Here is a 16,373-nt window from a genome sequence, read left to right on the forward strand (position 1 = left end):
CTTAGTGTCTGTTTATTGCTTTATTGTTCATTTTGTTGTATTATCTGCATTGCTATTGTTCGTCTAAATGAAATGGCGCTATATAAAAAAACCATTGTATAAAAAAAACCATTGTATAAACCTCTTACGGGTAATGTAAAAATTGTTTCATAACTTAAAACTTGGTATTGGTGTAGCAACCCGGTAGTTTATTTTGATTGCAGTAATATGCATGACAGTGCATGGTTTGCTAGCAAGTCTTTAAATTAATGGAATTTATTATTGTATTAATAACTATTTTGAAGTAGACCCCCCTTCCACCCCCTCCCCCCATTCATGCCAAAATGTTCAGAAAAAAATAAATAAGAGTAAACAACATTAGGGAGAGTGTAACCGAAACAAGACCAGAAGTTGGCTTGAACAGTGTTTCCTTTTTGTAGACATTTGATTTGCCACCTTTGGCCAAAAGGTGGCGCTGTTATACATAGAGCAATATCAGGTCATTGTGGGCATTTGTTTTACAATCGTGAATTTTATTGTTTTAAATACGATAAACATTTGCTTTAGTTCGATGCCACCATGACAACACAACAGGCATGCATTCACAAAGGGAATGAAGCATGTATTAACAAAAATTACCATAACAAATTAATAAGAGAAACAATCGACTTCGTCTCGACAATCGAACCAGGCCTCGTTATGATTAAACCACTAGCTGAAATCCTCTTCACTACACTTTGATTCCATTCATAAATACCTTTTCGGTCAACAAGATCAACACTTTTGGTAAAAAAGTACAATAAATGCAAAAATTATAATTGTTCAATTATTTCTCTCAACAACACCCCTCCACGAAATGATTAAGCCCTCCGCCGCCCTCAGGTAAGCAACTCCTCATAAGGGAATCCTGTGCGCGTCGCGCGTATCGCGTGATGTGGCACAACTGTCCCGGTCGTGGCTCTCGACCAATAGGAATGAAGAAACTGTATTATAAGCACAGGCGCAAGCTCGCGTGTCACGCCCATGTTTAGTCTGGTTCCCTGACCAAAGATTCCTTGACGTCTCTTGTTAAAAATCTTAGGTCAGGTATCACCCACGGTTAAAAATAGAGCATGACGCAACTTGTCAGGGTCAGGGGTCTTCTCCAGGGAAACCATGTCTGCTCGTACTACTAGTTGCGATTACGTAACCCTCCTCCCAACGGCCGCCGGGCCGGAGGGTTACGAGATTATGCTGATCCGGTCAATTAATGACAATCTGGTTCAACACGTATAATTTCGACAGCTAGTCACCATATTTTGCCCCATTTTTACCACTTTTAAAAATCATGAAACTTAATCCTCAATCAATGTCTAATCATGGAGGAATAATCCTCCATGGTCTAATGAACACTCAAGTCAAAACACCTTTGAAAAACAAATTTGTGAAGAAAAAGGACAAAAACTTACCAGATCCCGGAGCGATTTCCCAGGTTTATATATTTTGAACTTGTCGCATCGCTTTGCAAATGCTTTATTTAGGCACAACGCCTGCATTGGCAATAACTGGCATAAAAACTCCTGGATCTACGGCCGACAGGACTGACATTACGAGTCCGTACCAAACATTAACGATACTGTCCAAATGTTGACGACAACATGTTCGGAAGATTTCGGATAACTTCGAAAGAGGAGGAATTCCTCCTTTTCGGTCACATGATTTTGGGTGATACCGGACCCTAAATTCGACAGAGCCTAGTCGGAAATTTTTGGGTCTGGGAACCAGACTAGCCCATGTTTCAACACTTTTTACTGGTCATAAACAAAGGGCTATACACACCCACGTGACGCGCTAGGAATAGCGAAACTGTCTGATGTATTTATGAATCTCGAGTTGTAAATTGTTTGGCAGACATAAACAACAGACACATGTCAAAGAAAGCATGAAATCTCTCTGTAAAACTGGACACTAAATAATTATTTGGCGGCGCGTAAACATTTATAACACATTGTGAGAGTCACGTAGTTTTGGAGAACTCAAATATTTGAACCTAATAAACAACTTCAGGCCTGCAGTATTTTGTAGGCATCTGAAAGCTTCCAAATTTGTGCAACTATATAGGGTATTTTTTTGTTTTGCAACTTCGATGACCAATTAATTCAATAATTTCAAAGACCAGTCTTCTGACTTGGTGTATCTCAACATATGCATACAATGAAAAACCTGTGAAAAATTGAGCTCGATTAGTCATCGGAATTGCGAGATAACTATGAAAGAAAGAAAAAAAACACCCTTGTCACACGAAGTTGTGTGCTTTCAGATGCTCGATTTCGAGACCTCAAATTATAAATCTGATGTCTTGAAATCAAATTCGTGGAAAATTACTTCTTTCTCGAAAACTACGTCACTTCAGAGGGAGCCGTGTCTCAGAATGTTTTATATTATCAACCTCTCCCCATTACTCTTAACCAAGTGATGTTTCATGCTTATAATTATTTTGAGTAATTACCAAAGTGTCCACTGTCTTTAATAAATTGATTTGAGATACACCAAGTGAGAATACTGGTCTTTGACATTAATAAAGGTATCCAGTGCCTTTAACAAACTGATCATACTAAAACACTCAGTTCCATCATGTGTCCAATTTATTAAGTAAATTCCAACGAACAAATATCAAAGATTAATTACTGGCCGATCTCCCCCAACCCAAAACAACCCAGAGTTCAAATATATTCCAATCCTTTTATAAAAACGTTTTGTATTTTGATAATTTGTTTACTCGGTTGAAGAGACCCTCGTTTCCTTTAAAAGGCAGACCCCTTTTGACCTTGAAATGTCTCAGCATTTAAAATAAAGCAACCCCCCCAACTGAAGATTATTCTGCTACCGATGCAAATAGCCCATACAAAATAATGGCCAGTGTTTGAAAACACAAAATGTCTATAAATGGATCGCTCATTTTCACTCAAAAAATCCATAGCAATAATTATATTTTCCACAAAATATTCGTAAACTATTCCCACTGGGCCACTTGCAGCCTCAACCAGTCCCCGCACCCATCAAGTCTGTATCGTGTCCGCTAATTGCAACGTTGACGTCACGCTCGGAAGTTGACTCCGTGGACCATTATGGTTGCTCGTTGTACGCATGCGCCAGCACATTAGCCTCTTCCACGGTATAGAAACATGACACGAGAATGTTGCTCTGAGTGCCTTTCTAAACTCCTCATAATGAAACGCGTAGATGATGGGGTTGAGGCACATGTTGCACAGTACGAATATAACGGAGAGGCTGTGGTACACCCCATTAAATTCCACATAGCCTCCGAGGTTATACACGAGGTATATGATTTCATTTGGTCCCCAGCAGATGATGTAGGACACTGAGACGATCACGAGGGTACGAAGAACGCTCCTGGAGGCCAGCAAGTTGAAGCGTTTCTTTTCGGGTGCTGGACTACGATTCGGGAGGGGTATGTCCGGTGGTCCTATATCCACACGGTACGACACCCCGATCTCCGAAGCAGAGGCCGGTGCTTGTGGGGGAGGGGAGCGCCAATCACGGCGAAGTCTTAACACGATCTTGGTGTAGACATACACCATTAGCGTTACGGGCATCAAATAATGCCCGATGAAAAACACCACTCCTAGAACCCTCTGCAGGGTCAGCGAGGGCCATTTGGGGCCGCAGTCGCCATTGGAGTCCACAACATGAACTAATGCCCAGCCGAGCTCGTGCAGCGGCCCGACGAACCAAGGTATCAGCGCGAGGCATTTGGCGCACTTCATCGAGAACTTTCGCCTGTACTTGATGGGGTGAATGATGGCAAAGTACCTCTCCAGAGTCAAGAGAACGAGGTTGACTGTTGAGGAGACTGAGAAACCCCACAGAGGCCAGTCTGAAAGCCAAAGCTTACACAAGACACTCGCGGCTAACTCGTTCCCAGGTACTTGTGGCTTCGGTACGAGGTACAGCACCACGAAGAACACACTGCTTGTTAGGTCGATAATAGTCTGGTTGCAGATCAGGACGTTTGTCACAGAGCGAAGAGACGGAACCCTGACCGCTACAAAAATTACCAGAGAGTTGCCAACTATCCCTAGCAGACCGATGATGGAGTAGATTATGTTCAGGAGAATGAAACTGAACGAAGGCTGCTCTGTTACAGCTCCTGGAACAGCGACCTCTGTTGTCCACGACTCCATTTAGATTAGTCATCAGTTATTCCATAGCTATCCCACGTCAAACTCATGTGTGCATCAGCTCACTCTTGGTACGTATGGAGCAAGGTGATGTCATGTCTCAAAATAAACTGCAAAATGGAAAACAGATCATCAGTTTTAATAACAAGTGAAAGTTCCACACTAACTTACTGTCTCATTGTTACGTCGTGGGTCAAATAGATGGGTTTGCGGTCGAATGATGTGCAGCGGAATATTTCAAATTCAGTGGCGTATTCAATGTTGTTATTGTTGTTGTTGTTGCTCTTCTTCTTGTTGTTATTGGGATTTGAAACTTTGCATGGTGGAAGCATATATCTAAGAGAGGCTTGTGGTAGTAGCGTTGGTTCTGAAACCACCGGTACTTTTCAGGACCAACACTCAAACATAGATATTGATGTGGTGTTACCGAAATTGTTGTTGTTGTATTTGTTGTTCTTGATGGTTTTGAAATGTTCCTTTTGTGTTTTGTTGTTGGGTCCGTATTTGACTTCCTTTTTTTTTCAAATACTTCCATTTTCGCAAATCAATTCAAACCAAACCAGGCCTGATGGAAAGAAGCAAAATCTGATTCCACTTCAAGGGTTTTGATACCTTTTGTAAATCAAGTTTTTGGCCATGACATGAATCCCTACTCACTGTGAAATTTGAATGGAGATGTGATGTGATATTATTTGCATGTAGATGTTTCAGCTTTGTTAGTTGTTTATGAAAACAAAATGTGAAAATCACAGAGCAATCTTGTCATAAGAGTCGTGTAAATCCATTGTACAAGCTAAAACAATTTTCGTCTCGCTGAGGCGAACGTTATTTTCGTGACAATGTTTTACAAACAATTTCTGAAAAAAACTACAGCACCCCAGCACATAATATTTTAAGGGAAGCCTTCTACCAACATTAAGCCGCGTATTAAGTTAAATGTAAATCTGTGAGCGTTTGCATTTTGTGTTGTACCAAACTAGAACTCAAACCATTTTTAATAACAGATGGTGGCATCTCAAGTTCTTAATAATTAGACTAGCTAGTTATGATTATTCATTAATTTTACACAAAATTGTCATCAAGAAATTTGATCATGTAAGGGATTAGCATGTTGCTTGCTATGTACATTAATGAGTAGTAAAAAATGCGAGTCACGTAGTGAACGGCCATCCTAAGCTTTCTACCGACATTATCTTTAAACCGTGCAAGTTTAGTATAAATCTGAGGACGTTTGTATCTTTGTCGTACACAACTAAAACCCAAACCCTTTAAATGACAGATGGTGACATCCCAAGGTCTTAATTAGACTAGAAGCTAGCTTTGATTAGTCATTAATTGGTGTATACAGCCTATGAATTATGATTAACTCTCTCATCCCCCCCAAAAAAAATCCCAAGGGACCCTTATAATATCAAAAGATATGAGCAAATCAATCGCAAGGTCAGTTAGGATCAACTGTCATGAAGCATTAATAAGTATGTAAATAAAATAATGCAATAAATGCCTGCAAGCATTTAGCGTATAACGAGAACGACAACGTTCGGTAGTAAACTATATATACATAAAATACAAACACATCAGACGAGTAGGGTAGATGGCCTAAACTTTTAATCCAAACCGGACCTTATTCAGAAGTACAAATGAATGCCAATAGGCATTTTGCTGTTAGGAACCAGACTATTTTGTTCTTCAAGCCTCGGTTCGGTAACATTGATACCACTATGGGGGAAATTCAAGCCAGCTGCACCATGATAAAGGTCCATAGCAATAAAAAGTAAAAGAAAATGTTTTTTAATTTTATTATTTTCTTCTTTTTTTCCTTCTTGTTTAAAGGAACACGTTGCCTTGGATCGGTCGAGTTGGTCGTTGAAAAGCGTTTTGCAACTGTTTGCTATAAAATGCATATGGTCAGAAAGATGTTGTAAGAGTAGAAGACAATGATCTACACAAATATACCTCGACATTGCGTGGTTTTCCTTTTTACCTCGTCGACTTACACGGTCTGCCATTTATGGGAGTCAAATTTTTGACTCCCATAAATGGCCGAACGTCACTTCGTTCGTAAAAGTAAAAGAAAAACCACGCTATTTCGAGGCAATTTATTTTTTAGCAAATCACTGAAACAAACAAATCAAAGTCAAACAGCTTCCTACATCCACCATCTCATGTATTTTTGGGTTATTCCGTGTCAATTCAACATACTTTTGGACCTGACCCTCACGGATTTAAATGAAATTCGGTGTGCTGATTGGAATCCCTGAGAAATGCCCAAATCCCAAATTTTATGTAATTTGGATCATTATTTTGGGAGATACGGCTTAACGAACTTTTGACTAATTAGCATGACCTGCTATGTTTGGACAATCATATCTCCAAAAGTAAAATACCTACAGAGATAATATTTACATCATTTTGAAGCTCTTGACATGGCCCACATTTGATAACATAAAATCAAAAAATTTCCACGCACCACCAAAAAAATACGCAAAAATTTGACCTTTGACCTTGATTTGCAAAAATGCGTATTTTTCAAAATGCGTATTTTTTTTTAATGCAAGTTTTAGATGTAAGCAACAATATTCTGAAAAATTGTGATGGGCACTCTTACAATTTTTTTGTTATGATTTTTTGAACATTGACTATCAAGGCCAAAACCATAAAATACACAATGTACAGTGTACAGAGTATTGTGTGGTTGTGTGTACACGCACATTTAAAACCATGTCACCCTGGTAATAATATGGAGTCCAAAAGTCTATTTCATGACATGACTTAATGAGCTAATTCATTTTATCCCCTTGATTTAATATAGGAGACACTGTGTATCAGACATACTGTATACATGTTATACAATGTTCAGTGTACAGAGTATTCACATATTTAGTGCTTTAAAAGTCAATTCCCTGAAGGATGATCATAGAAAAAATGTGTTGTGACCCATTTAAATCACACAGCAAGAAAAAAAGCAGGCTTATAAGGCAGGTATCATAAAGGTTTATACTGGAGCATCCAAGTCTTTGTTTCACTCGAGCACACAGTTTATGCACTGGCTGTCACAAGAAGATATCTGAACTGTCGCCTGAGAAAATACTCTCAACAACTGAAAGTTTTAGCAGTGATCCAGAAGTTCAGGGACCATCAATGTCATCTGCACATCAGGATGTTTTTGTGCAGCCAAATACCGACATTAACATTTTCAATGAGGCTATGACAATTATTGGTGTATCTCCTATCATAAGTAAGAAGAAAGCTCATGGAAGTTACATGGAAAACAAAGTTAAGAGAATAGAGACAACAATTAAGCAGAAACTGGAAACTGCTACAGGAAAACAGTTCGGTGATGATGAAAGTGAGATGATAACTCAGTTGAAACAAAGGTTTCATTCCTTGACCAAGAAAAGTGAAAAGTTCAAGTCTTGACCATCTTGAGTATCAAAAGAATAGCAGATGAATTTGGAGCATCAAACTACACGCCAAGAAAAGCAAAGAAACTGGTGAATTAGCAGGGAATGCTTTCCATTCCAAATTCTTAGGCTGGAAAATCTCTTTCATTAAAAATGGTGCAAACTGTGAGAGACTTTTACTTGTTCGAGTCCGTCAGCAAACAAATGCCAGGGATGAAAGACTTTGTATCGGTTACTGTTGATGGTGAGAAGAAACATCTCCAGAAACATCTTGTTCTTTGTAATCTGAAAGAAGTGTTTGAACTTTTCAAGGAAACAATCCTCCTGAAAGTTTTGCTGAAAACTTGCTGAACTTGGGCTGAAGCAGTGCATCCTTGCCGGATCTAGTGGAGTGCATTCAGTTTGTGTTTGTACTATACATCAAAATGTGAATGATTATCTTTGATTTACTAATGTACATGTATCATGTACACATTACTACACATTACACTGTACAGGGTGTCTAAAAAAAAAGGTAATCCTACTTTAAAGGGTTTTTATGGCCAGACTATTATGTTTACCAGCAGAAAGTATGGCATCATCTTAAAGCTGAAACCTTGTGCTTTCCAATGATACATTTGGTTACATTCCAGGGTCATGCATCAGAGAGCACAATTGTCTTGAAAATGTGGTGCAAAAATGCAGTTGGTTCATTTTTAAACCCTTGTCATTACTGCAATTCATTTTAAGCAGAGAGATGATTAAATTTGGGAGAATAAAATGTCAGACAGACGATTAAATTGAGCAGGAATCCGATGACATGAGTGTCTTAAAGGCATTGACACCTTTAGTAAAATTTCAAAGACCAGTATTGTCACTTCGTGTATCCCAACATGTGCATACAATAACAAACCCGTGAACAATATTTGACTCTTTCGAACTAACGCAGAATCGAAGATACCAATCACATTTTCCCGGGCTTGTTGTCTGACCAAGAAATGGATCAAACTCAATTGGGCCGTATTCATAAAACAATAGCAATTGCTTTTTCCAGGCTTTTGCTTACATCTTTATACAGACTAGCGGGATGCCGCGCTTCGCGCGGCAACCCCGCTAGAAATCATTGTGTAAAAATGCGTCAAATGTAGCGTTGTGTGCGGGGGGGGGGGGTGTTAGTGGAGGGCAGGGTCACAATACAAATCACTGTGCTTTTGCGAAATCCCGTTTCCCGTTTTTCCTGTTCTCAAAATTATTGTCGATCTCCCCATCCATATTTTCCAGTTTCGCCGCGCGGGTCCCGCTAGTGGTTCTTTTTGAGTCTTTTTTAGTCCCAACCATTTTCCGTTTCGGTTTTTTATTGTCCACGTTCAGTTTTTGACTTTCCTATCCCGTATCGTTTATAAGTCTTTTTTCCCCGTAAAAGCAGGTTTTTTTTATGGATACGGCCCTCGGGTCACTTCTGAACGTTTTTTTTTATTTTTTGTATACATATCAACGTAGCTATAATTTACAATTTGTTGAAACTGCACACTCTTTAGACACGATCCCTAATCACAAAATTCCACACGAAGAAAAAAAAACTAATGATTCAAGAAATCTGTCACATATTGATGGATGTTTATTATTAGAGAATATTAATTGACAAGTACAGTTGAGTGTGTATTTTGAGTTTAACTGACCCATGCACGTTTATAGGGTAACTCATCGTATGTTTATTATGCAAGTTTTTTTTTGGTACAAATAACTGACACAGTAAAAGACGGACTTGATCGTGAAGGATGCATACATTATTATAGTGATATTCAATGGATGGGTAGGCCCTACTGGTTTTTGTTGGTTTGAAGATTTATCTTGTTTAAAGACACTGGACACTATTGGTAAGTGTCAAAGACAAGTCTTCTCACTTGGTGTATCTCAACATATGCATTAAATAATAAACCTGTGGGAATCAATGAGTCACAATGAGTAACAAAAACATCAATAAAAAAAACAAAAACAAAAAAAACAGCATTATATTATAACCAAAACATAAACCACAGCATAAGGAGTCATGGTTCAAACGTTTTGTATGTACATGTTGTATATACATGCGCATTTATTTATGATTTGACTAAGAATATCCATGTAAAATGGATGTAATGTCAAAGGTACATCTGGCAGGATTAGGCCAGGTGTTCATGTAAAAGCATTTGGTGCTATTCACGAGCCTTGAAGTAATGACGTCATATGTTCAGGCTAAGGCCGTGTCCGAAACGGCGACTTCGGCTACAGCTACGGCTAGATCGCCCGCGTCTGCCCATTCTTTAACAATGGTAGACGCGCTGATCTCGACGTAGCTGTAGCCGAAGTCGTCGTTTCGGACACGGCCTAACCTATACTCACAATTAGATGTATTTAATGAAGGGGTGGAATCGTGCATGGAATTTCATACCATAATTAACAGTTCATTAGTGACACATCAAGGACCATGGTACCCCCCCCCCAGTTGAAATTAAGACAATCAAACCGCAGATCATTAATTGTGGGCTTATAATTAACTTCACAATCCATGCAAAACCATTGACTTCACATAACATAAATCAACCTCAGTATTATCCTTTATGACTGGTATGTAGACCCTAGCCCTAGTTATTAATGTAGTGTGTTGCGACGAGCCACACTGATTGGAAACAGACGGGGAAAGCATTGACTATAATTAACCAGAGTTCGAAGGAAGTATTTACGGTAAATTTCGACAAATACATTGTTTTGTGTACAATGAACAGCCCCAGTTTAATCTCAAGTAACTAGTTCACAAAAAGTCTTTCTAGAAATTTACTTTCCCAATCAAAGTCCATTCTCGTCAACTGCATGCACCACAATTTTGCTGAAACATCTTGTTGTGCCTAGACTCTCTCTAAATAGAACGCCGATTCAACATGCGTATAGACGCATATAAAAGGTTTTATTTAATATATAGTTATATAACTATATCGCTTGCCTGAAAGTGTATTGACAGTTCAATTGTAGAAGCAACAAGGGTGTATATTGGTTGCATATGAGTAAAAAATGCCCGCTGCCAAAACATAGGATTCGAACTGCCTCTAGCTACCGGGCAACCTCGGCAGTCTAATTGGTAAAGACACTGCTCTAGAATTGCAAGGGTCGTGGGTTCGAATCCCACCCGAGTAACACGCCTGTGGTATATTTTTTTTCACAGGACTCGGGAAAGTACTGAGTATACAGTGCTAACACACATAATATTCATTACCCCCGATGCAATTTTAACATAATCTTATAAACCATTCCTGTTTTTTTTTTTTTTTTTTTTTTAGGAAAACTGTATGCCTGTGGTCCTGTATTATTCTTTAAAAAATACACCTTACTATTAATGTGTGTGTGTATTTATTTATTAACTTGAGACCAAGTGATTTATGTTGAGTTTACCTTGAGTTTTTTTTTTACTTTTACTTTATTTGTTTTTATATGAAGTTAATTGTTCGTAGACTTTACTTGTGTGAGCCCCTCCCTTTGTCGGGGCATTGGGTTGCAAAGTCACGATTTCAGATGTTGTTTGTCTTTGTCCTAGGAATAAATCCTTTTTTAGCAAATCACTGAAACAAACAAATCAAAGTCAAACATCTTCCTTTATCCATCATCGCATGTATTTGTTTGTCCATTCAGTTTTATTTTAAGTCACCGTTAGCGGTTACTGCAATTCATTTTAAGCAAGAGATGATTGGATTTGGGAGAATAAAATGTCAGACAGACGATTTAATTGAGTGGGAAGCCGAAGTCATATGAGTGTCTTAAAGGCACTGGACACCTTTAGTAATATTTCAAAGACCAGTATTGTCACTTCGTGTATCCCAACATCTGCATACAATTACAAGCCTGTGATTTTGTTTTGACTCGATTGGTCATCAAAGTTGCAAGAGAGTATTGAAGGGAAACACCCTTGTTCCACAAAGTTGTGTGCTTTCAGATGCCTAATAAAAAGCTTTCAGCTGAAGTTTTTATTTTGTTGGTGAGAAATTGCCTCTTTCTCAAAAACAACGTCATTTCAGAGGGAGTAATTTCTTACAAGAATGTTTTATACTATCAATAGCTCCCCATTGCGTGTATACCAGGCTAACAAATAGTTTGAGTAATAACAGTTGTATCCAGTGCCTTTAAGGCAAAGGCAAACATATAACTTAATTTGAAGAAAAATGTATGTCAGGCAGACGACTAAATGGATTGGAGGCCGAAGACACAGGCGTGTCAATCTATGTGCGTTATATAGAAATAGAGACGGGACGTGTCTTTGAAGATCACCACGACTTGTTTCTGAAAAGCACATCAAAGGGACACACCGGCTCACCGTTTACGCAATTTAGGGTTGAAGTATCATATATAATGTTTTTATAGATGGTTGCTGTAAAAAAAAATCATCAAAATGTCACGTATTTAGCGAAAAATGATTTTAAAAAACCAAAGCAGCCATATAACAAGCTTCCGTTACACGGACTCTTTGAATGTGAATCTTACGTTAGATTTTTCACCATTATTTACATTTTGTAGCGATAATTTGGATACATGATCTTTTTCGTCAATTATTCGTAAATAATTTTGTAAAAAAAAGATTTAAATTTGGTTAAGTAAGTTACTTTTAGACGGCTGAAAGTTAAACTAGCCCGGAAGGTCACGTGATTGTTTGTACCACTTTTTGGTTAGAACAATCACGCGACCTGCGTTTTTGTATTAAAATGCTCAAAAACGGCTAAATTTGATGTTTTTTTTTAAAGACTGTGCTTCTTCATTCCTGGAAGACCGTTGAAGTGATATCTTAGTCTATTTTGTAGCCCAAATAGCCCAATTCGTCCGGTGTGTCCCTTTAAAGGCATTGGAAAATCTTGGTTATCGCTCAAACTAATTGTTAGCATAAAAACGTACCTGGTAACAATCAATGGAGAGCTGTCGATAATATAAAACATGAGAAACAGCTCCCTCTGAAGTACCGTAGTTTTCGAGAACGAAGTAATTTTCCAGTGAAACATTTGGATTTGATTTCGAGACCTCAGAAGTGGGGTCCCGAAATCAAGCATCTGAAAGCACACAACTTCGTATGACAAGGGTGTATTTTTCTTTCATTAATCTCGCAACTTCGACGACCAATCGAGCTCAAATGTTCACTGATTTGTTATTTTATGCATATTGTTGAGATACACCAGGTGAGAAGACTAGTCTTTGACATATATCAAATGTGTCCAGTGTCTTTCCAGGAATGTGAAAACAACAACAAACAACAAACAACAAACAAACAAAAACAGCAGCAGCACCGACACTATTGCTAATTTCGAATGTCGTTCTCGAAAATATTTTGCAAGACACAAAACCATTTTGTCGTCACCGAATTTGACAAAATATTCATAAAATTATGACTGGACATTGTAGGTAATAATATGAATTAATTAAAGAGCCACTCAAAAGATAGATTTAAGAAAAAAATAATTCTCGCTGAAATTCGTGGGCAGTTATCTTATTGCTCAATTAATACGGACGTACAATTCTCTTCCCAATGCTTTTTGATACCCCAAATAAGTAAGTATTTTTTTAAATACCACTCAATGTTGTTTTCGTTGAGTACGTCCCCATTCTTGCAATTTGTGTGACGTCAGTATTAACACTGGTGTTTGATGTCTGCTGCGCAGTATACGCATTACAATGATTTCAATTCATTCCATTTATTTCATTTATTATTTCTGTTTGTGGATCCACGGATACTCAGAAAAGCAGACTTAATCAACGTAAATAAAGCAAGACCCGAATGGAGACGGCAAGAAAGGGAGTTTCAGTTTAAGATGTTGGAGGGAAATCCAAGAGAATTATTCAAAGTAAAAATCACGGAGTCGAGCCGATATAGGGACTGAAAAACCAAATTCACATAGTGCCCCCGTGGCAATTTGTCGTTGTAGTATAGACAAAATTGCCACCCTCAAAACATTTCCAAATTTCTGTTGAGGATTCGCTTTTTTGAATCGATTGAAAAAAGGAACAAAAAATCCCATTTGAAAAGCACATTTGAAATGTTGATGTACAGCGACCCCCCCCCCCCCCCCCCACGAGGGATCCGAACCGTGGCAAAGGTAAAAGGCAGGGCGAATTATCACTCCGCCAATCTGGGCCAAATGTCATAGAGCTGCTAAGCAAACAAAAGCTTGGCATAAAACTTTTCCCTTGATACAAAAAAACCCCAGTATAACCAACCAAATTTCAATTTCATGCATGTTGCTTGCTACTGGTATTCAGCTGTTGTTTTTTGCATATCCTGAAAATCACGTGGACGTTTGGTTGGTAACCCTGTTTTTATCAAGGCAAACATTTCATGCTAAGCAAATTGTTGTGCTCAGCAGCTCTATGAAACTGGGTCATGTCCTCCCAAAACGGACTTGATGCCCAGACGAGAAACGAAAGTAACATATTCAGGAAGCTAATGCTTCATATTATATGGATCATAAAGCGTATTCTAGACACATATAGCATTGCTTCATCTACTAGTGTGTCTTGAGTGTTTACTCTGAGCATTTCAATTCCCCGTGACGGTTTAAATCAATTTAGATTAAATAGCCACTTCGAAAGTGGTTTAGCTCAGGAAGTCAGTGCCAGGAGGCAAATCTGTTGAATCCAATCCAAAACAGATTTGAAAAAAAATTGGTAAAGAATATCATGCATTATGCTTGATTTTTGTTGCCATTGTTTTGTTTTTAGACGCACTTTAACGACATAATGCCTACCATGTTTGCCTTAATACTGTACCGGCGCCACATCACTCGTACGTGATCTCTGTTATTGATGGAAAGACTTGGGACGTGAATCTGTAGAAACTGATTATAACAAAATTCCCTCCAGGCTCTTTAAATAGGACTCAAAGAGTTGGTGAAATTATAAATCAATATTGATGCCTTCCTGACATCCTCCCACAGATACTATAGAGCTGAGTTCATAGCCACCCAATATACAGTTGAGGCAAACTGATACCTTCTACACTGTATCTCATTACGCCGGCATACAAAATGAATGAAGCCCAACCACACCAGCTGGGGCACAATTTGTAGATGGAGTGGCTTAATTTTTTAGATACTCTATGTCCAGTGAGTGATTTCAAAATTGGAACTGACATTGTGCGGCAAAACATTACAGTTAATTGTGCAAGGGCTATCGCTAAAACATGGTGCCGTAAGCCTTGACGGATAGACGAGTTTGATGGAAATGCAAACAAATCTTGAAGTTGATCGTTAAAATGCAGAGTCACAAAAAGGGATGTAAACACCTCGATAGGTTTTATGCAACAGACATTGATGGAAATTCCTCGGGGATCATTCTCAGAAATATAAATAAGTTATGCATCCTTATGTCAACACAGATTATCTCAAACATGGATCATTGTGGAGCATTCTTGTGCTCTTCCTTTCGCCCCTGCACTTAACAGTTTCCCACAGATTGTGTAATAAACAGATTTCTTTGTGGAGCACCCGAATCTTTAGAAATCCCCTAGAGGACCTTTAGCTATTGCTTTGGACAGTTATGGGTTGAGGGATGTCACAACAATTTATTTAGATGTATACAGGCCTACCATAAATAAGAAAAAAGTAGGTTTATTTGATTATTCTTCCGGGGTGGACAAAACCACTCAAGATTTTCGGTAATACCTCAAAAATGTTACTGGATTTTGAAATGAAATTTTCACAGGCTATAGTTTAATGGTTTATATCAGCTACAACATATAAAATTAAAGCAAACGTTGGGTTCCAAATTCTCAAGACTCTCAGAAAAGATAATTTTAATCAATGTAGCCAAGAACCAATAATGAGAAGACACTAAAGGAAGGAAGTTTCAGTAATTTAGATGTGGGAGAAAAAACCCAAGAGACTTATTTCAGGGGAAAACATATGCACTCACAGGGACTGAAAACCCAATCAACATAGTGCCCACTGTGGGATTTGAACCCAGGTCCTTGAAAGAGATGGAAGGCGAGGAGAGATACACTGCGCCAACCTGAGCGCTCGGCTTGATTGCGTTATCTATGTGTAAAGTTTTTAAATGAATTTCCTATCTCATCAATTTAAAGGCAGTGGACACTATTGTAATTATACAAAATAATTATTAGCATAAAATCTTACTTGGTAACGAGTAATGGGGAGAGGTTGATAGTATAAAACATTGTGAGAAACGGCTCCCTCTGAAGTGGAGCAGATTTCGAAAAAGAAGTTATTTTCCAAGAATTTGATTTCGAGACCTCAGATTTAGAATTTGACGTCTCGAAATTCAAGCATCTGAAAGCACATAACTTCGTATGACAAGGGTGTTTTTTTATTTCAATATTATCTCCAACTTCGACTACCGATTGAGCTCAAATTTTCACAGGTTTGTTATTTTATGCATATGTTGAGATACACCAAGTGTGAAGGCTAGTCTTTGACAATTACCAATAGTGTCCAGGGGTGGATTTCACAAAGGTAGTCCTAACTTAGGACTAGTCCTAGGCAATGCTAAGAGATAGGACCAGTCCTAAGTTAGGATGAGTTACTGGTCTTAACTTAGAACCAGTCCTATCTCTTTGCATTGCCTAGGACTAGTCCTAAGTTAGGACTACCTTTGTGAAATCCACCCCTGTGTCTTTAACCACCCAGAACGTGCTGCGGCAAACTGTACAATAATTAACCTCTGCGTTACTCGTGCTTTATCACATTCATTTGACCCATAATCCTACATTGATTTGTTCCCCAGCTCTCAATCCCGACCCCGATATATCTTCATTATGAAATGACAAAAAGTCATGACAAACAATTTGATCTTTGTAGTTACATTA

At 38.4% G+C, this 16,373-nt stretch overlaps 1 protein-coding gene across 2 annotated transcripts in view; it reads right to left on the reverse strand.

The window, feature by feature from the left end:
* Nucleotides 1–2,656: 2,656 nt before the first annotated feature.
* Nucleotides 2,657–16,373, reverse strand: part of LOC139940773 (allatostatin-A receptor-like) — a 35,783-nt gene continuing 22,066 nt past the window's right edge. For both annotated transcript variants that reach the window (XM_071937152.1, XM_071937151.1), the window contains exon 2: nt 2,657–4,270. In XM_071937152.1, coding sequence (XP_071793253.1) covers nt 3,018–4,163 — 1,146 coding nt within the window. In that variant the 5' untranslated portion in view covers nt 4,164–4,270 and the 3' untranslated portion in view covers nt 2,657–3,017. The remainder of the gene's footprint in view (nt 4,271–16,373) is intronic.

This window comes from Asterias amurensis, chromosome 8 (genome assembly GCF_032118995.1).
Source record: "Asterias amurensis chromosome 8, ASM3211899v1".
NCBI lineage: Eukaryota > Metazoa > Echinodermata > Asteroidea > Forcipulatida > Asteriidae > Asterias > Asterias amurensis.